Genomic DNA, 24572 nt, shown 5'->3' with positions numbered 1-24572 from the left:
GAGCCGCGCCGCACTCAGAATTTTATAATGGCAGGGATGGCCACAGCCCGGCAGCCGTCCCTTCCAGTGGGGGGATCCGGCTGCAGCCGTGCGGCCGGGCCGTGGCCGTCCCGTGTGAATGGACACAATAGTGTCCATTCACAACTGCTGAGTGCGGCACGGCTCCCTGGCCGTACGGGATTTCACCGTGCGGCAGGAACCGTACTGTGTGAAACAGCCCTTAGGGCTGTTTCACACAGTACGGTTCCTGCCGCACGGTGAAATCCCGTACGGCCAGGGAGCCGTGCCGCACTCAGCAGTTGTGAATGGACACTATTGTGTCCATTCACACGGGACGGCCACGGCCCGGCCGCACGGCTGCAGCCGGATCCCCCCACTGGAAGGGACGGCTGCCGGGCTGTGGCCATCCCTGCCATTATAAAATTCTGAGTGCGGCGCGGCTCCCTGACCGTACGGGATTTCACCGTGCGGCAGGAACCGTACTGTGTGAAACAGCCCTAAGTGTACCAGTGCCATAGAAGCATAGTGGGAGTGTATTAGTGCCATGGAAGCGTAATGTAAGTGTACCAGTGACATGGAAGCAGAGTGAGAGTGAATCAGATCCATGGAAGCATAGTGGGAGTGTACCAGTGCAATAGAAGCATAGTGGGAGTGTATTAGTGCCATAGAAGCATAGTGGGAGTGCATTAGTGAAATGGAAGCATAGTGGGAGTGTATTAGTGAAATGGAAGCATAGTGGGAGTGTATCAGGGTTGCCTACCCTCCCGGAATGGCCGGGAGGGTCCCGGAAATCGGGTCCCCCTCCCGGTCCCCCGGAAAGGGTGACAATCCTCCCGCATATCCCCCCCAGCTCCCGCGAAGTGTCCCTCGACGGGGGGGTCCGCAGGTAAAATGCTGCGATTGCGGCATTTTAGCCCCGCCCCACACAGTGCAATGACTGAAATACCGGCATTGCACGGCGGGGGCGGGGCTAAAATGACGCGACGCTGTAGGCACGCCCCTAACAGGGCATCATCCGTGTGGCCACCTCCCCGGACCGCCTCTTTTTCCAGTCCTGGAAACGGCCCCACCCCCCTGCCTGACAGAGCTGGCTGCCCTCTCCCAGAGAGGGCAGCTCAAAAGTCGGCAAGTATGGAGTGTATTAGTGAAATGGAAGCATAGTGAGAGTGTATTAGTGAAATGGAAGCATAGTGGGAGTGTATTAGTGCAATAGAAGCGTAGTGGGAGTGTATTAGTGCCATAGAAGCATAGTGGGAGTGTATTAGTGAAATGGAAGCATAGTGGGAGTGTATTAGTGAAATGGAAGCATAGTGGGAGTGTATTAATGAAATGGAAGCATAGTGGGAGTGTATTAGTGAAATGGAAGCGTAGTGGGAGTGTATTAGTGCCATAGATGCGTAGTGGGAGTGTATTAGTGCCATAGAAGCATAATGGGAGTGTATTAGTGAAATGGAAGCATAGTGGGAGTGTATTAGTGAAATGGAAGCATAATGGGAGTGTATTAGTGAAATGGAAGCATAGTGGGAGTGTATTAGTGAAATGGAAGCATAGTGGGAGTGTACCAGTTCCATGAAAGCATAGTGGAAGTGTACCAATGATGTGGAAGCATAGTGGGAGTGTACCAGTTCCATGGAAGCATAGTGGAAGTGTACCAGAGCAATAGAAGCATAGTGGAAGTGTACCAGTGCCATGGAAGTATAGCAGGGTTGCCGACCCTCCCGGAATTCCCGGGAGTCTCCCGAAAATCGGGTCCCCCTCCCGGCCCCCCGGAAGGGTGGGCAACCCTCCCGGAATCTGGTGGACCCCCCTGAACCCCCCGAATCGCGGCATGTAAATGCCGCAATCCGCGGGTCTCAGAGGAGGGGGCGGAGCTAAAATGACACAATCGTGTCATTTTAGCCCCGCCCCCTCCATGGATATCAGTCATTTCTACTATTAACCGTAGTGGGGGCGGGGCTTAATGACGTCACCGTCCAGCCCCGCCCCCGATCGGGTAAGAAAAGTCTCCTCTCCGGGCTTCTCCCGGAGAGGAACATTAAAAAGTCGGCAACCCTGAAGTATAGTGGAAGTGTACCAGTGCCATATAAGTGTAGTGGGAGTGTATTAGTGCCATGAAAGTGTAGTGGAAGTGCACCAGTGACATGGAATCATAGTGGGAGTGTATCAATGACAGGTAAGTGTAGTAGAAGTGTACCAGTGACATGGAAGCATAGCTGGAGAGTACCAGTGCCATGGAAGCATAGTGGAAGTGTACCAGTGCAATAGAAGTGTAGTGGGAGTGTATTAGTGCCATGTAAGTGCAGTGGAAGTGTATCAGTGCCATAGAAGTGTAGTGGGAGTGTATTAGTGCCATGGAAGTGTAGTGGAAGTGTATCAGTGCCATAGAAGTGTAATGGGAGTGTACCAGTGCCATGGATGCATAGTGAGAGTGTACCTGTGCCATAGAGGGGTGGTGGGAGTGTACCAGTGCCATAGAAGTGTTGTGGGAGTGTACCAGTGCCATAGAAGTGCTGTGGGAGTGTATTAGTGCCATGGAAGCATAGTGGGAGTGCACAGTGACATGGAATCATAGTGGGAGTGTATCAGTGACAGGGAAGCGTAGTGGGAGTATACCAGTGCCATGGAAGCATAGTGGGAGTGTACCAGTGCCATGGAAGCATAGTGGAAGTGTACCAGTGCAATAGAAGTGTAGTGGGAGTGTATTAGTGCCATGTAAGTGCAGTGGAAGTGTATCAGTGCCATAGAAGTGTAGTGGGAGTGTATTAGTGCCATGGAAGTGTAGTGGAAGTGTATCAGTGCCATAGAAGTGTAATGGGAGTGTACCAGTGCCATGGATGCATAGTGAGAGTGTACCTGTGCCATAGAGGGGTGGTGGGAGTGTACCAGTGCCATAGAAGTGTTGTGGGAGTGTACCAGTGCCATAGAAGTGCTGTGGGAGTGTATTAGTGCCATGGAAGCATAGTGGGAGTGCACAGTGACATGGAATCATAGTGGGAGTGTATCAGTGACAGGGAAGCGTAGTGGGAGTATACCAGTGCCATGGAAGCATAGTGGGAGTGTACCAGTGCCATGGAAGCATAGTGGAAGTGTACCAGTGCCATAGAAGCATAGTTGGACTGTACCAGTGCCATGGAAGCATAGTGGAAGTGTACCAGAGACACAAATCTTAGTGGGAGTGTACCAGTGCCCTAGAAGTGTAGTGGGAGTGTACCAGTGATATGGAAGCATAGTGGAAGTGTACAAGTGACATGGAAGCATAGTGGGAGTGTACCAGTGGGATGGAAGCATAGTTGGAGTGTACAAGTGCCATAGAAGCGAAGTGGGAGTGTACCAGTTCCATGGAAGTATAGTGGGAGTGTGCCAGTGCCATGAAAGTGTAGTAAGAGTTTACCAATGCCATGGCTGGGTTGGTATTTGTATAATGTGTGTAGAGATGGATAAAAGTGGCATTTGTGTAATAGGGTACAGTACGTGGAAAATTTGGGAGTAGTACTAGTGTGATGTATGGGAAAGGGATGGTATTCATGTGATATTTGAGAATGGTATTTATATGGAGAGAGGTTATTTGGAGAGAGGTTAGGGTGGGGAGATTTGTTGGGTGGTGGGTGATGATAGTATGGGTGCATTTTGTGGGTAAAGGGGTTAGTGTTGCATTGGTTAGTGTGTGAATGGCATACAATGATTTTCAGATACTGGATAGCTTGTAAGGTTATATATAAGAATGGCATATAGGAACTCTTGGCACAATGTATGACATATGGAAGACATGTAGAGGTAAGGGCATATGCTTGTACAGTAGTTCAATATATGGATCAAGAACCATTGGTCACCCTGTCTCTTACCAGTCTGCGGCCTGGTCTAGCTCCTGGTGTCCTGTGCCATTCTGCTCTTTACTGAGTCAGTCTCATCACTCCCAAAACCCTGCCGCTCCCACCTATGTCTCCCTCTGCTTCTTTGGGTACTGGGTGCCACCATGTTGCCATCAGTCAGCTGTTCCACTAACTGCGGAGCATTTATTTGTATACCAATTTTTCATTACCAGATATTACACAAAATGTTCTTCACTCAGTCATGATATAATATAGTCTCAAATTACATAAGCAGTTATCCAATTCATTGATATACTGGGATCAAATACTGTATACAGTATTTGCACTTTAGTATGGACATTATATTCAAATGCCTATAAATATCCTCGCCGTTGGGCATATATTTAAATTATTTAGGGGTATAACACCTCACTGTGTAACCCCATCTAGCAGGGTGTTACACTTCTGAACAGTATGCCTTTAGTGATTATTCCAGCTAATAAAGGTTGTGGAGGCATCTCCCAAGAGTGGAGTGGAGGGTAAGTGATTGCACAAAGATGTCTGCCTGGTGGACCATCCATGTGCTCTGGTTTCGAAACCAAAAGCGAATTACTTCCTCTTTTCCAGGTTTACAGTTCTAGAGATTTTTTAATGTGGAAAGCATTACCTTGGTATGATAGTGTGACTATAATATACCATCCAACATTATAGGTGAGCAGATGTGGGACAAGCAATGTGCACATGCTATATGGAGGGAGAGTTTTTGCATTATGTGTCTCGTGTGAGGGCATGTCTATCATTGAAGAGCAATAGGCTTCCACTCCTCCTACGATCATTCCTTTCACTGCTACATGCACCAAACAGTTATGCAAGGTTCTATTTACCACTGCTTGTAAAATGGGCATGATCTATTCAGAAAAGTGGGCATGGTAATGCCCTGGTGGGGGGCATATGGCTGCATATGACTGCAGGTCATGCCCAGGCAGTGGTTGTGTATGGCTGCAGGTAGTGCCCAGGTGCTGGGGGTATGGCTGCAGGTAGTACCCAGGCACTGGGTGTATGGCTGCAGGTAGTACCCAGGCACTGGGTGTATGGCTGAAGGTAGTGCCCATGTGATGGAGAAGACAGTTGTTGTTCTACTAGTTCTGGTGGCATGCTGTAACTTCTAGTTCTACAAGAGTTGCAGGAGTCAGACACGTTACCCACTTATGCATTGCAGCCTGGGTACTCTTTACTTAGAAGGGCGCCCATCTCGGCCATCTCGGGCATTGAATGCACTAAAAAATCAGGTGCGATGCGACAGACGAGATGCCCGAGATTTCCCATAGGGAACAATGTTAAATGTCTCAATTGACCCGATTTTCCTGTTCAATGCCTCAATTGACCCAATTTTTCCATAGGAAACAATGTTAAATGGGCCACAGAGGCCAAATAGGCACCCTGAAGTGAATAATGGCCACCCGAATTGTTAACGCCACCCCACGATCAACGTCAACCCGAAGCGTGGCGAGCGCAGCGAGCCCGCGAGGGGCGGCGGTACGCGTCCTACGACCTTTTCATACCCCCACTATCCACGTCGGCGTGGAGTTGAGAATAGAAAGTGTGGCGAGCGCAGCGAGCCACCGAGCCCGAAGCGTGGCGAGCGCAGCGAGCCCCGCGAGGGGACGCGGATACCTTCACAGGTATCTGCGTCCCCTCGCGGGCTTCACAGCTGTCCGCGTACCCTCGCTGCGCTCGCCACGCTTCGGGCTCGGTGGCTCGCTGCGCTCGCCACACTTTCTATTCTCAACTCCACGCCGACGTGGATAGTGGGGGTATGAAAAGGTCGTAGGACGCGTACCGCCGCCCCTCGCGGGCTCGCTGCGCTCGCCACGCATCGGGTTGACGTTGATCGTGGGGTGGCGTTAACAATTCGGGTGGCCATTATACACTTCAGGGTGCCTATTTGGCCTCTGTGGCCCATTTAACATTGTTTCCTATGGAAAAATCGGGTCAATTGAGGCATTGAACAGGAAAATTGGGTCAATTGAGACATTTAACATTGTTCCCTATGGGAAATCTCGGGCATCTCGTCGGTTGATCGCACCCGATTTTTTAGTGCATTCAATGCCCGAGATGCCCGAGATTTTTTACTAACGATGCCCACGATCAAAATCGTGGGCGCCCTTCTAAGTAAAGAGTACCGCAGCCTGTCCTGCAGGGAAGCTGTGTAGCATGTACTGTATGTAGCACTAACCTGGGTGCAGGCTCTCTCAGTGCAGAAGCAGCCGTAATCACAAAGAATAATGGAGACCGAGCTGTCAGCTGCTCACGCAGGGTACATAGGACAGGAGGCCACGGCGCAGCAGCCGGATGCTCAGACAGTCACGACTCACGCGGCGCCGGCAGCCTACACGACTGCACCGCACCCGTCGGCCACCCCCAATCACCAGACACACTAGCAGTGGGTGGGCGGCGGTTTTTCAGACAGACACTTGTCTGTCATACGGGCATCTCCGCAGTAGCGGAACGGAGGGCTGGAGGCTTTTTTAAACACCCGGATTCCAGGAGAATGGAAAAGCCTGCTGGAGGGTTGCCACCAAAACCGGGAGAACCCAGAAACCCGGGAGAGATGGAAAGCATACAGTAACTCCAGGTGGGGCAAATGTAACAGTTATTTTGTTTCTGAGTAGGGTAAATACTGGCTGCTTTATTTTTTACATTTCAGTTTCCACACACCTCAACAAATCTAAATTTCTCATTTGCCCCACCTGCAGCGGAACATGTTTTTGTTTTGTTTTGTATTTTTTAATTGAGTAATTTTTATTAGATTATTAATTGTATATTTACAACTTGACAAAACAACAACCTCAAACAAGAGAAAGAAATTATAAGAGAGAAAAATAATACATAAAGTAAACACGGGGGTGGCAAGGGGTAAAACAAAAATAATTCTCTTTTTTCTTTGTAATACTTTATTTACTTTGAACTGGAAGGACAACCGTTAAGGATATATCAAACATCTTTTACATTTGAGAATCAATGTAACTTAATAAAAACAAATATATTGGCTTTCTCAAGCTAAAACAGCAGAGGAAAGCCATATTTTTGTTTCTAAAATAAATAAAAGTGAACTTTGTGCTGTTGAAGACAACACACACACACACACACACACACACACACACACACACACACACACACAGAGTCACTGGTTGTGCTGCAACTATTTTCCCATAGAAATGGGACGTCTCTTTGTAAAGCTACAGTAACTGGTTGCAGTGCTCGCTCACTCCAGCCATGTTATCCCCTTGTCTTAGACGCTGCTTCCTGCCTCTCAGCCCTGGCTCCCACTTGCTGAATACATGCAGGACTGGGGGCACCCAGAGCAGAGCAGTGACAGAAGCAACAACAGCTGGAATAGCAGAAGGTGACAAGAAGGTGAAAACATTTGAAGATTTACCAGGTCCTTCATTGTTCACAAATCTGTACTGGTTTTTCCTGAGAGGATACCTGCTCCATACTCATGAGTTACAGGTCAGTGTGGCTGGATACATGCCAGCTATCTAAATGATTGTTTCTTTAAAATTTGGTTTACTAAATTTAAAATTGGTCTCAGCAAACTATAAGCATTCATTGTGCAATATAACAGATAATGGGGCTTATTCATGATGGATTTGATAATCGATCTAACACGCATTGGAGGTTATTCTGATCGGAGCGGCCAAACGTGCGTACGTACGCTATTAACGTACGCTAGCCGTACGCGGCCGTTGGGGTTAGGTCCACCCACAACTCAGCCGCTTACGTACGGGCAGAAACAACGTAGAAGGGGAGTGGCGTACAAATGAGCGTACGGCAACGTACGCGGACGGCCCAGTCCTTGCACTCCGACAACAGGCGTACAACTGAGCGTACGGCGCCGTTTACGGACGTCTTTCGTCCGTCTTCCCACCGACTTCTTGCGGATATCTGAGCGTACGCCAGCTTGCACGGACGGGTCCCTATTGTTTTCAATGGAAAACTCAGCTTATGTCACCGCTCGTGAGAGTGAGCGTACGTCCGTGCACGCTGGCATACCCTTCACATATATGGACCTGCAAATCTTGCCTTTCAACTACAAATCAGACAATTAATTAATTATTCTAATTGTTATTCAATTATTGTTTTCTATTAACTCAATTGTCTACCTTAATAAAGACCCTAATAAAACAACATTTTAACCCTCATTACATGTATATTTGTTATGTTCTAATGTGGCATTTTAATCACTATCTATGTGTCCCCATATTGCTGTTACTTTTAAATCAAGTCATGTTGGTGTTTCTGTATATGTACTAAATTATGTCCATAATTACTTTGTCCACAATGTGTAACATGTATACCTACCCTGATGTTATGTGTGATGTTTTAATCTAACAACATTAAACATTCATGCATTTTCACTATGTGTTATTTTACTCAAAAACACACACATTCACACATCAATCATTACCCCTCACCTCAAATTACAAGTATAACTTACAGTACACATCTGTATGTACCTACCCTTACAAGCCCTCTAACATATTTCTGATTAAAAACACAGGCAATTTCAAACTGTACATAAACTTTTATTTAGAACAAAAATAATAAGGGGGGGGGGGATAAAAAAAAATTAAATGCGGGCCTCCAGAAGGCCAAACAGGATCTGGAGGTACAGGAGGGTGAGGATGATCTCCCGCATTAGTGCTGCCACCTCCTCCTGCTGCTGTTCAGTGTCTGTAATGAAGGGATAAAACAAAAAATTAATATATAACATACACAAATGTTTGTTGTATTTGTACATAATAAAAAGTTCAGAGTTATGTGTGAAGGCCACATACATTTAGAAACTACATTGAAGATGGGTCTACTGTAAACACAGTACTAAAAAATAATATGTTAACACACACATACTGTACATAGTAAATAACATTAATTCAATTACTCCTTCTTGAATGTATGTATGCTGAGACCCAATTGGTAGTTTGGTTTTGGGGGACTGTCCTCTAACCTCACAATTAGGCTGTGCTATTTAAGGGTTATGACATTGTTGTGGCTTAAGCACTCCTTACTATTTTAAATTTAGGACATTGCTGTACAAATTATAGGCCTACAGCTATGTTTGTAAAGCATGCATCCGCATGGCCTCACACACTATTAACAAAACAATCTCTACATTTATGTTGCACATCATGCTGGGAACTGGAGTTACCCAACACCTGGAGCCACATTACTACCACACCACTAATGTCGGATATCTCATTGGATGTACTGTTATGTCAATTATTCAAGGGGTGAGGCATGGCCACACTCAAAAAACCACCAAGGGGACCCTTGTTCCTGGAGAAGGACAGGACACACCTCATGGTCGCCCTGCAGTGATATGTTGCAACTAATGTTGATGTTGGATACACATATGTGGTTGTTGTGATTGTTTATGTGTAGAAATGTGTAGGTAAACATTAGACACATTATTTACTTACGGCTACTTGAGCCATCCTGGTCGCCGCTGGTTGGCTGTGCGGTGGTTGGGGGGATCAGGAGCAAGGGGGATGGGATGGGAATTTGGATAGAGGTAGTGGGTGTGAGTGGGGATTGGAGAGGTTTGGGGGTGGGTGGTGGACAGGTGTAGGGGGGTAGGAAATGGGGTGGGGAGGGGGTGGGGGTGGGGGAGGGGGTTGGGGAGGGGGTGGGGGTTGGGGAGGGGGTGGGGGTGGGGGTTGGGGAGGGGGTGGGGGAAGGGGATGGGGAAATTGTGTGGGCCCAAGCTTGAGCCATTGTCTCGGCCTCCTCTTCCTCCTCCTCCTCTTCCTCCTTCTCCTCTTCCTCCTCCTCTTCTTCCTCCTCCTCCTCTTCCTCCTCCTCTTCCTCCTTCTCCTCTTCCTCCTCCTCTTCTTCCTCCTCCTCCTCTTCCTCCTCCAGGGCTGCCTGGTCCCGGGCTGCCTGCTCCCGGGCTTCCATGCGTGCCCTTGCCCGTGCTGAAATGTTCATGTTGATGACATCGAAATCGAAGATTGGGTTGCATAAAAAAGGGGGAAAGAAAAATTCACATTAGTCATGCTCATAACCTTCCAAATTATCATTGCTGTTATATTTCAGACATTTATCATGCAAACTAATTGATATGCTACACCCAAAAACTGAGCAACTACTTAAACCCCCCCTATACACCCCCTATACACCCCCTATACACCCCCTATACACCCCATATACACCCCCTATACACCCCCTATACACCCCCTATACACCCCATATACACCCCCTATACACCCCATATACACCCCATATACACCCCCTATACACCCACATACTCAGGAACATATTTATAAAAAGTACAGAAAACATTTGCAAAAAAACGCAGGCATACTAGTAAATAAAAACTTACATCGGCCAATATGGCGGCGAAGTGAGCATAGCAACACTGGCTGCCGCCGGCGCAGGTCAGACCAGCGCTGCTCAAGTTGTCCCAGGTTCCTATCCACGCCGGTCCGGGCGAAAATTAGCCGGCGGGCAGCATTATATGCCCGCCGCTTGTCATTATTTGACACATAAGGGCCCCTGGGCCCCAGGCGGCGGTCCATGACCTCAACCAAGGCCAATAGCTCCTGGGTAGAAAACGCCCTAGCCCTGGTTGAAGTCATGGTGGCAATGGCGCAGTTATTAATTGCAGGTACATATATCACTTTTGGTGCTTGCTGATTGGTGTAAAAAATTGTTTGTTTGGTATTAACTTTATTAATCCTTCTTACATTAACAAACTGGATGCGAATAGAAACTTACGCGGACCGTTCCGATATACACAGACCAAAACCAACAGCATGCATTCAATGTATAGAGAGGAACTGTATATACAGTGTGCGAAAAATAATACACGCAAGCGTCTACTTACAAATACGCTGCTTAAAGGGGGCACAATACACCGTTTTCCATGGAGAGACGTACTGTATATACAGTGTGCGGAAAATAATACACGCAAGCGTCTACTTACAAATACGCTGCTTAAAGGGGCACAATGCAACATGTTGGTGTATGACAATTTCAGACTCATAACATATGTAAGGAAAGCATTATAACGTGATGTTTTGAAATGTGACTCACAAAGCATACACGAACTCCAACAGATACCAGCTGACAACACTCATCATTGGAATGACAGGTGCACACATTTCACGATGCAGAACACAATGCTCCACAACCTGTGTATGTGCATATACAGGTGATTGATCAGGTGCGCGGAGACCTGCGTAATTTAAGCGGCAGTTATCGGCGGGAAATATCGGCGTAAATTAGCAAGTCAATTGCGGGAAAAAATATACGCCCCCTTGTTCATGGCGGGAGATTAACATATAAATATTCAGTCAGATGCAGGCCACAATTGCTGCAAACATGTCTAGTTCAGACGATTCCGCAGCTGAGGACGCTCTCCAGAGAGCCAGAGCAGAATCCTTGCTGGAAAGGTTGAGGCAGAGGGAGCAGGAGAGGACAAGGAGGACCCAAGGCCAAGCGGGCCCCTCAGTAACAGGCCCTGTTCAACCTCCACCAGCTCCACAAGGGCCAAGCAACCAGCCAGAACAAGAGGTTGCATCTCTCCAAACAGGTGTGACCCAGCAGGTGCATGGTGAGAGAACTGGGGCCACCAGAAAACAGGCTGCAACGTCGAGGGTGAGGACTGAGCAGGATGCCACCACCAGAAAGAGAAAACCTGCATTTGTAGAGGCAGAATTAAGAATCTTAGTGCCCAGGGCACGCGAATGGATCGAATTGGCAACCAGGAAGCCGGGTGCCAGTGCAAGGAGAAAGCTTTGGGACAAGATCACAGAGGAAGTGAACCAGGTGTCACCAGTGGTCAGAGATTGGCTAGCGGTGAAGAAAAGGTTAGTGTGTTTGTCAGGGCTATTTTTCAGCAGGCTCCAGCAGGAACTGAGGCCCTTATTCTAGTTCACTCAGACAAAATATTTCTTAGATGGACAAAACCATGTGCACTGCAGGTGAGGCAGGTGTTACTTGTGCAGAGATAATCAGATTTGGGTGGGGTTTTACACCTGCCTCACCTGCAGTGCACATGGTTTTGACCATCTAAGAAATATGTGGTCAGAAAGAGTGACCTAGAATAAGGGCCTCAGTTGCTGCTGGAGCCTGCTGAAAAATAGCCCTGGTGTTTGTCCCCCTGATAATGTCATATGTGTGTACATATGTTACATGTATGTTTTGAGAATAATAGAAAGGTGTGTTTGTAGATAGTGCTACACTTCAATGTCACATGTGAACACAACCATGTCTAATAACCCACATTGATATATGAAACATGCACCATTGGTGTGATGTGAGGTTATGGGCACAGTTCTGCTCATGTGAAGTATGTGATGGGACAAGAGAAAGTGTGTTTTTGAAAGAGTTGTTGTAACATGTTCCATATGATGCTACTGAAACAAGAATGAGCAAACTGTGCACATGTAGCTGGTGAGAAACTACACATCCCAGTATGCCATCCCATAGTTAAATTACTCCATAATAACCACATTGTCAAGCTATGGTGGAATGTGTAGTTTCACAACAGGTGGAGGTGCATAATTTGGCCATGGATGATGTCATTTCTGCATAGTGATGTATGTATGTGCATTTAGTGGCCTAATGAATGTGATGAGACACTGAAATGCCTCCTAATGGAGACATGAATGTGTGTGTGGGACACATATGGCTAAAAAACATAAGATCACCCACACTAGGAAATGTCACGTAGCTAGGGGTACCACCTAGTCCCTTTAATTCCGGACACATATTAATTACACAGGTTCTGTGGCTGGCTGACTTCAAGACTCCACTTCACCTAATTTTAAACTGCCACAGAACCTGTGTAAGTAACATGTGTCCGGAATTAAAGGGACTAGGTGGTAACCCTACACGTAGCACAGTGGTGCACATATCTCATGGTGATATTTGTATTTTTAAACTTGTAGGTGGTTTGACTTCAAAACGGCAATGAAGAGGAAGATGACTGACCGGTACAACCACAGCATGTCCACCGGGAGAGGTCCTATGCCCGATCATTTGGAGTATACCCCCCTGGAGCAGGACGCCTTGGACGTGATTGATGTGGGCGAGGTCAGGGGGATCTCCAATATGGACAGTGAGCTCCCGGCGGAGGTCTTTGATGCTCCTTTTGATGGTAAGTCACAGTAATGCATTGTATTTTGAAAGAGATTTTTTAGTGCGTATGTGATGGTGACATTTTTTTCAATTATTATCCTAGCAGAAGCAGAAACCCAGGATGTACCGGCAGCATCTTCCTCTGCAGAGCCACAGGTGGAGCGAGTGGTCCAGCCTCCACCAAGAAGACACCCTCAGCCCCAGCCACAGGAGACATGGGATGAGAGCGTGATGGTGATGCTGGAGAGGATCGAGCAGCAAGGGGTGGATGCCGCGCTCCGTCAGCAGCAGTTTGGGGAATTTTTTGATGAGTGGAAGGCCACAAACAGGCTGCAGTGTGAGGCCTTGAACCGCATTAATGACACTCTGGCGGCTGGCATGCTAAGCATTGGCCAACACCTCAGCCGCCAGAATGAACTTCTTGTGGAGCAGCTGACCACCGCCAGGTCCCTAAGGGACAATCCCCCATCTGCTGGCCCACCCCAAGCTGCTCCCCAACCTTCCACCTCTGCTGACCCTCCTGTGTCCACTAGGGGAAGACGCCGCAAGCCAGCTGACCCAAAGGCCCCTGTCCCCAAGGCCCCATCTAAAAGGGGGAAAAAAGGGCCCAAATAATGAGACCTGGTTCACTTCCTCTGTGGTTGGACCCCAAATGTTTAAATTGCACTGGACATCCACTTCCTGAGTTGGCCATCTATCCATTTGCGTGCCATGGGCATTAAAGTTCTTATTTTGACCTCTACAAATGCAGGATAAATTTTTGGTGGTGTGTATCTTGCTTAGTATTCACCCTGGTTGTTGCAGTATGTATTCTGGTGTCCCCATTTCTTTCACCATTGCATTTGCAGGGTAACACATGTTTGGAGATATGCAACCTCTTGTTCTGGCTGTTTTTTTATTTTTGTGTCTATTTGATTTGTTTATTTGATTTCTGACATTAAAGTGTTCACACTTTAAGCTGTGATGCTGAACAGCAAATAAATTTCTTTTACCAATTTAATCAAAATTGTTGTATGTGTAATTTCTTGTGTGAAACAAATACTAGATTTATGTGTACTTACTGACCAGGGTATTTTTGAACATTTGTTGAAGTGTGGTCGAAGTTTCCCATGTGTAACCCTCTCCATGGCCATTCCCATGTTCCTATCCAACTTTTCCCTGCTAATTAGTTTGTGTCAGCACATGTGCAGAGCAACTTAATAGGTGAGAAAGCAGTTTGTGTGCAGGTGAGGTAGCTCCTACAGTAGTAGGTAAAAGCAGGTCCAGAACAATGCTTTCCTCATGGAGTGGGTGAGGCAGACAAACAAGGGTGAAAAGGTAAATTTGTGTAGGAATGCATATGTGTCCTCCCTAAAAAAAGATGTGTGAATGGGCCAAACATGATAAAATTGCTTGTGAACTAACATGTATAAGTTTTTACATATATATGATTTGACAGTATCATAAGCAGATGTAGGAATCCTTTGTTAAGGTGCCCATACACTAGCGCGATTTCGGCCGATTTCGGCCGATTCCGATTACATCGGCCGATATATCGGATGAAATCGCATGTGTTTGATATTAGTTCCGATCCGATGCGCGCTCCCGCGCGCATCGGATCGGACCTAATAGATTGGACGTGCAGCACATTAAATTTATCGGGAGCGCACTTGTCAAGTGCGAATTGAGGCTACTATTTACCACATCAGATAAATTGCAGTCAATTTATCTGATGTGCTTAACATACCGGGAGAGGTGGGGTTTCGCCGCCATGGCTGCTGTGTCTGCGTCCCTGTAGTGACGCGCGAGATGATGACATCATCATCTCGCGAGTCCCGGGGAAGTAGGAGACACAGTGCGCAGTGCAGCGGCGGGAAGTGGTACCACACTCCTCACTCTGACCAGGCTGAGCACAGACAGCGTAGTGTTCTCTGCCGGTCAGTCTCTTCATACGTTTAATTGATGGACCCTCCGCTCCGCCACCCCCACCCCCCCTCCCTCTCCTTCTCCATGTCCCCCTCTGCCAGCAGAGGCAGGCCGGTGTCCCCCTCTCCGCCCGCCCCCCCGCCCCCCAATATGCTTATCCCAAGACTGTTTTAATTGTACTACTGTATTTGCGTCTACCACCTCGGATGGTAGGCTATTCCACTTATGTACTACTCTTTCTGTCAAATAATTTTTCCTCAAATTTCCCCTGAAACCTGAGCGCGGGCAATTGGCGTAATCTTGTGTTTAATTTTCACGAGATGCCAAGTCTGTATAGGCTAGGGGCTAAATGTCATAGGGTGGGATTTTTTGGGCCCCCCCAAAAAATAGCAGCAAATTGCACCTTACCAAAAATGCTTATGCGGATGCACATTTGCATATGTAATGAGATGTGTAATTTGCTGCCAAAACGTGCGAGATGGTGCGATTTTGCCCTATTGTTAGACTTAAAAATGTGCGCATTTTCAGTCTTGAAAATGTGCGCCTTTTTAAAAGATGTGATTCTGTGGTAAAAAATTTTAAAAAAAAATGGCGTGGGGTCCCCCCTCCCGAGTATAACCAGCCCCGGGCTCTTTGAGCCGGACCTGGTTCCAAAAATGCGGGGGACAAAAAGCGTAGGGGTCCCCCGTATTTCTGAAACCAGCCCCGGACTCTTGGACCGGTCCTGGTTCCAAAAATACGGGGGACAAAAAATCTGGGGGTCCCCCGTATTTTGAAACCAGCACCGGGCTCCAACAGCCCTCGGTGTCATGCCACAGCCGGGGGACACTTTTTAGACAAGGTCCCCCGACCGAAACATGAGCACCGTGGCTGGTCAGCCTTGGACGGGGTACCTGGAGGAGTGGGGACCCCCCCAATAAAGGGGTCCCCCCCCCCAGGCTTCACCCGTCCAGGGCTGAAGCCCGGGGCTGTCACCGGCGTCCGTGGCCAGTGGACGCCGGCCTGATAGGGTTAATTCGCACATACGTCACATTGCTTTATGCAGGAGAACTACAAGTGGCAGCAGACCTCCCCCGCATGATGGGACTTGGAGAACCGCAAGTCCCAGCATGCGGGGCATTAATGGGCCCGCTGGGACTTGTAGTCCACCTGTAAAAAGAATGTTAAAATAAAACACACACACAGAGAAGTAAAACTTTATTACACACACATTCGCACTCCTCACTTTTACACCAACATACTCACCCATCCAGGATCCAGCGCTGGACTCCCTGCTCCCCAGCCGGCTCCCCCCCGCACTGACAGGCAGCGGGGAGAGCCGGCTGTCTCCCCCGCAGTTAACAGCTTCTGTAGCGCTGTCCCAGCGCTACAGAGGCTGAGAGCGTGATTGCCCGATGCGTCTCCATGGAGACGCATAGCTCAGTCCTGATTGGCTGGGCTATGCGTCTCCATGGAGAGGCATCGGCCAAACACGCTCTTAGCCTCTCTAGCGCTGGGACAGCGCTACAGAAGCTGTTAACTGCGGGGGAGACAGCCGGCTCTCCCCGCTGCCTGTCAGTGCGGGGGGGAGCCGGCTGGGGAGCAGGGAGACCAGCGCTGGATCCTGGATGGGTGAGTATGTTGGTGTAAAAGTGAGGATTGCGAATGTGTGTGTAATAAAGTTTTACTTCTCTGTGTGTGTGTTTTATTTTAACATTCTTTTTACAGGTGGACTACAAGTCCCAGCGGGCCCATTAATGCCCCGCATGCTGGGACCAGGGGTGTAGCGAGGGCGGAGCCACCAGAGCACGCGCTCCGGGCGCAGAGAGATCAAATGGCGCCGGAGCTGCGTGCCACCGGCTCCCCTGCCCTGCTTCCCCGCCCAGCTGCAGCGCTTACTTACAGTAGTAGTCGGAGTGGAGGACGGAGGTGCCGAGATTTAGCTGCCTGTGTCTGTGACTCAGAGGCACCCGGCAGGTCAGAGCAGCAGGGACAGTGGCATCATGGGAATTGTAGTTTATATGTTACTGCTCTAACTTTGAGCAGTTAACGTTTAAACTACAAATCCCATGAGGCCATGCTTTGCCCTGGGAGGAAGTCTCACACAGGTGAACTTGTGAGACAGACAGAATGGGAACCGCGCTGGTGGGATCAGGATGCAGAGTCAGTGAGTGAATACATTTGAGAGTTTAACTTCAGACGATAAGGCTGTCCTGGAGGGAGATAGCTCTGGATGCTCTCCCTACCTCCCCTGTGTTTATCGAAGCAGGAGCAGCAGTGTCAGGAAGAGGACTCCTACATGCACAATATGTGCTGACTTTTTCACTGACCTGGTAAAGATCGTTTTTTTTAATAAGATAATTAAATTGGTAGCTTATTCACTTATTCATCATCATCTGTTACTATTCACCTCCTGCAAACAAATTGGGGTGGGTGTGTGTACATATATATATATATATATATATATATATATATATATATATATATATATATATATATATATATATATGTGTGTATAATGGGCATCATGTGTGGCTTATGTGCAATTGGCATTACGGCATGTGGTATTATGTGTAATGTGCATTAAGGTGTGTCCTGTAATGTCAGGTTGTGCCCCCTTTTTGCCACGCAAGAGCCCTGCCTACTACAAATCTTGGTCTGAGTGTGTGTGTGGGGTGGGGTGGGGGGGGGGGGCGCGAAACATGCCCTTGCTCCAGGCACCGTGGCTCCTAGCTACACCACTGGCTGGGACTTGCGGTTCTCCAAGTCCCATCATGCGGGGGAGGTCTGCTGCCACTTGTAGTTCTCCTGCATAAAGCAATGTGACGTATGTGCGAATTAACCCTATCAGGCCGGCGTCCACTGGCCACGGACGCCGGTGACAGCCCCGGGCTTCAGCCCTGGACGGGTGAAGCCTGGGGGGGACCCCTTTATTGGGGGGGTCCCCACTCCTCCAGGTACCCCGTCCAAGGCTGACCAGCCACGGTGCTCATGTTTCGGTAGGGGGACCTTGTCTAAAAAGTGTCCCCCGGCTGTGGCATGACACCGAGGGCTGTTGGAGCCCGGTGCTGGTTTCAAAATACGGGGGACCCCCAGATTTTTTGTCCCCCGTATTTTTGGAACCAGGACCGGTCCAAGAGTCCGGGGCTGGTTTCAGAAATACGGGGGACCCCTACGCTTTTTGTCCCCCGCATTTTTGGAACCAGGTCCGGCTCAATGAGCCCGGGGCTGGTTATGCTCTGGAGGGGGGACCCCACGGCATTTTTTTTTTTCAAAAACACACTTTCAAACATTTTTATAAACAGGACCATGCACATATCTCAATGATCTCTGCATGGTTCTGTCAAATTCACCTGTTATAACCTGGTATATTTTTTGTGGGATTTTTGGTAGCTTTTACCAAAAATTGCACCCAAATACATTTTGCCCTAGATGTCTCAAGAATACGGAAGGGCTGATAAATTAAGTTATTGAGTTTTATCTAAGTATAGTGGCCAATAAAGTAATAAATAACTTGATTTGGGTGTTTTTAGATAATAATAAAAAACAAAAACCAAGCCATTGAGCAACGCTTGCTAAATCTAAAACCCGCCAACATCTCTAAATCAAAATCTTAGGCACCGGCGCCCATATCTTATCATAACTACATTGTAAATCAATTAATAACTCTATCAAATAATCTTCCTGTAGATGAAGTGAGGGCACTTGTGTAGTTTCACGGTGGCACTGAGATCGTACGTCATTGCATGCGATGATACTTGTGTAGTTTCCAGGCGCCCCTGGCCACAGATCCTATTGCATTGCTTGAGATGCAATGTGATTTAGCCCCCCCCCCCCCCCCCACTAAATAGAATTGCATATTGAGCTTAATCGAATTGCATCGCATTCAATTTGCTTGAGAAGCCATCCGTGGGCTGATGCTCCGTGAAACTACACACATACCATCACATGCGATGCAATCCCAGTGCTGCCGTGAAACTACACAAGTATCAAAATTAGTTACGGTCACTAGGTCTGCAAGCATTAATGTCGACAAGCATGAATGTTAACATGGCATTAGCCCAACACAAGCATTAGGTCGACATGCCCAACACCGACAGTAAAAAGGTCGGCATGGGGTTGCTCACTTTTTTGGGAGCCAACATGTTCCGACAGGCATAGGTGCCGATTTTGTGGGTGCTCAAGGGCCCAATCAGCCACGGAAATTGATGAGCACCCACGGGCCCAAGTTAAATAGGTATTATTTTATGGCCACAACCCTTCCCTATGAAGCCACTCCTCTATATGTTTGGCTTCAGCACCCACCCTCAAAAGCATAAATCGCCACCTATGCCGACAGGCGGAATTACATGCCCTACCATCCAATAGGGCGTGGTTGTAGAATATAATAGTGTGTCGAGCATAGCTAAATACAAAGGCCAAGCCCATACACTGGTTAGCCGGGCCGTATCTGCAGCTGAGCACTGACAGGCTTTATACTTTGAAAAAATGATAAAATTATTACCCATATATAAAGCATTACTGAAATATTACAAATATATACATTCTTAATATCTGTAACTCTTTTCTTTTTATATAGAAATGTCTTTGGATAAAAATACTGATTTTGTGACCGGCCTCCTCGAGTTATATAGGAGCCATGAATGTTTGTGGCAGGTTAAAGCCAAAGGGTACAGTGACAAGATACGGAGAACTGCAGCTTTGGAGGAGTTAGTAGGCTTTTCACGCCAATATTTCCCATCCGCTAACATAGCCTGGGTGCGACAAAAGTTGCAAAATATGCGCACTGTTTTTGTTAAAGAACATAAAAAAGTTCAGAGTTCCATTGCGTCTGGAGCTTCAACATCTGCAATATATAAACCTAATTTGTGGTATTATCCACTGTTTGAATTCATTTTGAACCAGGAGCCAGAAAGAACAGGGTTATCCTCCCACCCACGTCCTACTGCAGCAGAGCCGGAACAGAGAGAAGCGTCTCAAACACCATCAGTAAATTTACATATTTACATTTAAGAAATAATTTATTTTATTGAGGCATAAAGGACAAATCAATACAAATATGTCATTTACATAGCAGATCATTTAGATTAATTTGTCACGGGTGGACCAATGTTCTGCTTCTGAACAAGCACAAAATGGTTAATACGCATGTGTAGTTTCTTTTGGGAGTATCATGTGCATCCCCATTGGGATTCAGTAATGAATCCCGGTGGTCGGGATCCCGGCGTTCAGAATCCCGACGCCGGAATCCCGACAGCCGAAATGCCGACAAGGGGGGGACGTGGATCGCCCCCCCTTGTGGGCTCGCTGCGCTCGCCACGCAGTGGGCCCGGTGCCTCGCTACGCTCGGTACGCAAATTTATTCTCCCTCCAGGGGTGTCGTGGACACCCCAGGAGGGAGAATGTGTCGGTATTTCGGCGGTCGTGATTCCGGCGTCGGGATTCTGAACGCCGGGATCCCGACCGCCGGGATTTTAACTGCATCCCCCCCATTGAAATGCCTGTAGTTCCCATGGGCATGTGGCCGTGCAGCTGAGTGCCATGTGCCCTGTCTTCTAGTGAAACTACTCAATTAAAAGTCAATAAGCGCTAACTTATATGTGCCAGCCATTGAGAAATAAGTTGGTTATCACCCAACTACAAATTATTTCACCAGCAGCGGCCACATGCAAGGGGATGTTTAAGCCCTTCAGTGGTGGGTTTTGCTGGGGCAGAACAAAGCTAACAGGGCAGGTTTGAGCTGCCCCTGCAAAACCCAACACAGGAAGCTGGAAGCCCCCCTCACCTCTGCTCTGGCGTTAGTATGCCGGAGCTTCACCTGTTTGCTGCCGCTGTCCCCTCTGCCTTAGCCCGGTCACCTGTCACATTCGGCAGTGACGTCGGCGGCAGGCTGGGGGATGTTTGCGGCAGCTCGGGAGGACTCGGGTGCCTGAGCACTCCCGAGTCCCCCCCGAGCCGCACCGACCATCCCTGAGCCTATCGCATACGTCACTGTAAAATGATTGACGGCTGGCGGGCGGTTGGGTCAGAGGAGCTCCGGCACACTGATGGCCGGAGCAAAGGTGATGGGGGACTGGGATGTGACGGTTGATGGGAGGCTCTAGAGGTGGTGCACACCTGGACACCACTGGTGCTCACCGATTGTATATTATTGGTATGGCCAGAAATTTTCGTGGACAGCCCATTGCAGCAGCGCAGCTTAGTCCGGTAAATTGCTGGGCATACCACTCAAGGGGTTAACTGACCGAAAGTCTGGTGGGCCAAAATTTGTATACGAATTTTTTAAACACGACCATTGGCTCTCTGACAAGGGAGCGATTACTGCAAAGCCACTAGTAGGCTCGCTGTACTAGCACCCTGTTCTATTCTCTATCTATGGGGTAACCCATGCATGTAACCACCGGTGAAGTGTAAAGCCCCTGTCATTTGTGATACACATGTTGGTATACTTATTCTTGGGTGCTCAACTGTCGATCAGTCATCTGTCACCCATCTTCACCCACTTATTTGGAATATCCAGAAGCGGTTACTCTTTCTCCCACTCGCTTTATTGTCAAAAATGGTCTCGCTACAGTTCCGCAACTACTTAATCATGTGCCAATGTGGAAATAGATTATTAACTCTTCCACATTTGCATGGAGTTTTTGGAAATTAAACCACCATTTAACAATGTGAAAAAAGTTTATCTTTCATCCATCCTGGTGACACAGCTAACCTCGGGATTTAGGAGGGTCCACAGGAGTCAAGGCACCTATGCTGACGTCTTTGGACACAAGCTTCTCCCTTCTGCATCCCATCATGCTCAACTTCATTTAAGGTGCCTACAGGATTGGGTGGTATGCTGATCGGCAGCTCCTGTAGCTGCCGTTTTTTATTGATTTTCTAACAGATTAGATAGATTTGTAGTATATGATTAACTGTTTTAATTAGTACAGGTCTTTTTGACCAGTGTAATACTTCTGACAGAAGTTACACAGACTGAGAGCGCAACCGTGGCTACCAGAATCGCATCCTGTCAGCTCTCTGTGTGCAGGGGGAAGCTGTCTGCTCTCCCTACACAGCGCTTCACCTGTAAGCAGAAGAGAAGATGTTTGCCTGGGCCCTTGTGGGTGTCCTGAACCAGCTCCTTACATAGAAGGGGAGCATGGGGGACGGACCTCCCAAGATGGCGGCCACCATCTTAGAATGGTTTGTAGACTGAAATCCCACTAGGCAGGTGAAGTCTATAACAGGTGTCCTGTCACTCAAAGCGGCCTTGGAGAGAAGGGGAGGCACTGGAGGTGAGGAGAAACAGTTGTGGGCCCGGCTTTAGGGGGAAAGGTGCCAAAACGGCTACCCTACCCCGCTGAAGAAGAGACTTGCTCTCTTCCTGCTCTGTGTTCGGGGCAACATTTCTCTCCATACATGATGGGATGCAGAAGGGAGGTGCCTGCGTCAAAAGACTTCAGCATAGGTGCCTTGACTCCTGCAGACCCTCCAAAATCCCAAAGTTAGCTGTGACACCAGGATGGACTCAGAGAAAGGGGTTCGAATGGTAAGTTCTTTCCCATATCCAAATTTTCATTCATTTTCAGATGGATCATACAGAGTTAGAATCCTCCTGCACAAGTGATCTAAATTCCAATGTGCTGGAGAATTACAGCCAAACACCAGTGCCTACAGTGGAACAAGGAAATGTTTCTTCAACTCCTAATATTCATCGCCCTACAGAAACTACGCAAAAGCGAAAAAGAAAGCAAAGATATATCGTGGAACAAGATGATGCAATTTTTGACAATTTAAAAAAGTCACTTGCAAGAACCCCAGACCGTTTTGACCAATTTGCGGTCTATATAGCAAATTGTATGCGAAATCTTCCCCCAGACCAAGGCCTTCAATATGAACGCCTTAATAGTGAGTTGATGTACAAAGCTCGATTTGGCATATTAAGTCCACTAACCTCTATTAGGGACCCTCCAGGCCAAATGTTACCAATGCAACCTCAACCTGTTGCAGAACAAATGCCGTTAAACCCCCTAAGCAGCTTCCCTACTGCTATATATAGTGCACTCTTAGCCGAAGCAGATCTTCCACAATTTCAAAATGTTTAATGTTATTATTTCTTGCCATCTTGGCAGCTAAGTTTCAAATGTACATGTTGCAAATTTGTCAGGATGCCAATAATACACACTCTTTAGAAAATGTAAAACAAATTATAAAAGTGTCTAAATATGTCTCGAAACAGTTGTGGAGTGTTTTGAATTACCTTAAAAATAAATGCAGCTTGCTTTCTCCTCTGTTGGCAGTTGTCCAAACATGTGTGATTTTATCAGGGAGGGGCTGCAAAAGGTTCAACATCAAAAAACGTGAGCGGCTCCATAGATGCCCATCTTATGATGTTAACATTGGTGTGTCTGATAGTAACCAAATTCCTAACTTTCCAAAATAATACCCCTTTCACACCGCTGCCAAATCCTGGTCCGCGGCAGGTCAGACCCGGATCCTCGCCGGTGTAAATGGGGTATATCCGTCTCCATTTACACTGGTCCTCTATCCAGGTCCTGACCTGGGTAGAACCCGGCTAGGACCCGTGTGAATGGTCCCACTGCGGGTCCAGGCAACCGCAGCGGGTCCACAGCGTGCAGCGCTGGGGAACCTGTACCCAGGTGCTGCAGGAGGAGGGGGGTCCCTGCGGCTGCTGAGGGGAGAGGGGATACCTGTCAGCCTGACGGGATGGTGACTGCTGCCGCCGCTGCTGTACCTCCCCCTGGCAGCCAGTCCTTGCGGCGAATGGACAGTCAGTGTCGGCGGACCCTCTGGCGCATGGGAACTAGTACTATTTGCTATGCGCCAGAGGGAACGCCGACACTGACTGTCCATTCGCCGCCGGAACTTTGCAACTGGCGGGGGGAGGTACAGCAGTGGCGGTCATCATCCCGTCAGGCTGACAGGTACCCCCTCTCCCCTCAGCAGCCGCAGGGACCCCGTTTCTAACAGCACCTGGGGACAGCTTCCCCCCTCTACCCCCTCCAAGATATATATATATATATATATATATATATATATATATATATATATATATATATATATATATATATATATATATATATATATATAATAGGCTGGTGGGGTGTGCTGCAGCACAATAACGGAGACTGATCAACTTGGCTGTAAGTAAAGGATTTTACTTGGTGACAACAGACATCTCTATACCGACGTTTCGGGGTCCCATGCGCCCCGTTTTCAAGGAAGAAAGAGATACAAACGATCACCCTAAGGTGCTTACCTTAAGTAGTAAAGAAAGGAAGAAACCTCCACCCATCGGCGGCTCCGATCGCCTTCCGGGAAGGGCGGGCTCAGGGAGGCTGCGTCAGCACAGCTTCAGCCCTCCTCCCGTCGCCCTGCTCTGACTCGCCGCATCTCCATGGAGATCGACGCGGCGTCCCCTGGGCGTCATCATTTGCCTGCCGAATACACCTGCGTGACAAGTGAAAATGACATGCTGTTAAAAAACTTATAATAAAGCGATCTTGATAGCACACTGTCCAGTTATTATAGTATGGGTCCGCTGTTAGGATGTTGTTTGTTGGAAAGGATGTCATGTTCGCTGATTACATCTGTTTATATGTGAATCAAGGCTGTCGTCTATGCCTGTGTCGGCATGTCGATGGAGTGATACAGGAGGTACACACGATAGTTATGTCTGACTCATGGGGCAGGTGGGCATCTAAGGGCTGTTGTGGGCTAGCAGAG

The 24572-nt window shown here is 48.0% G+C and overlaps 2 protein-coding genes across 2 annotated transcripts in view; both read left to right on the top strand.

Moving 5' to 3' along the window:
• The first annotated feature begins 7003 nt into the window (after positions 1-7003).
• The window catches only part of LOC146020529 (sterol 26-hydroxylase, mitochondrial-like), a 74840-nt gene continuing 57271 nt past the window's right edge, over positions 7004-24572 (top strand). Inside the window, exon 1 of the mRNA XM_083153725.1 lies at positions 7004-7322. Within this exon, the coding sequence (XP_083009851.1) occupies positions 7086-7322 (237 nt within the window). The 5' untranslated portion in view covers positions 7004-7085. The remainder of the gene's footprint in view (positions 7323-24572) is intronic.
• LOC146020530 (uncharacterized) lies at positions 19414-23097 on the top strand. The gene is made up of 2 exons (XM_083153726.1): positions 19414-19829; positions 22415-23097. The coding sequence occupies exons 1-2, from the start codon at positions 19422-19424 to the stop codon at positions 22928-22930; spliced, it is 924 nt and encodes a 307-aa protein (XP_083009852.1). The 5' UTR covers positions 19414-19421; the 3' UTR covers positions 22931-23097.

This window comes from Crinia signifera, chromosome 7, assembly GCF_055691185.1.
Source record: "Crinia signifera chromosome 7, ASM5569118v1, whole genome shotgun sequence".
Classification (NCBI taxonomy): domain Eukaryota; kingdom Metazoa; phylum Chordata; class Amphibia; order Anura; family Myobatrachidae; genus Crinia; species Crinia signifera.
Note: the sequence above shows the minus strand (reverse complement) of the source record. Positions and strands in the feature narration are given on the sequence as shown.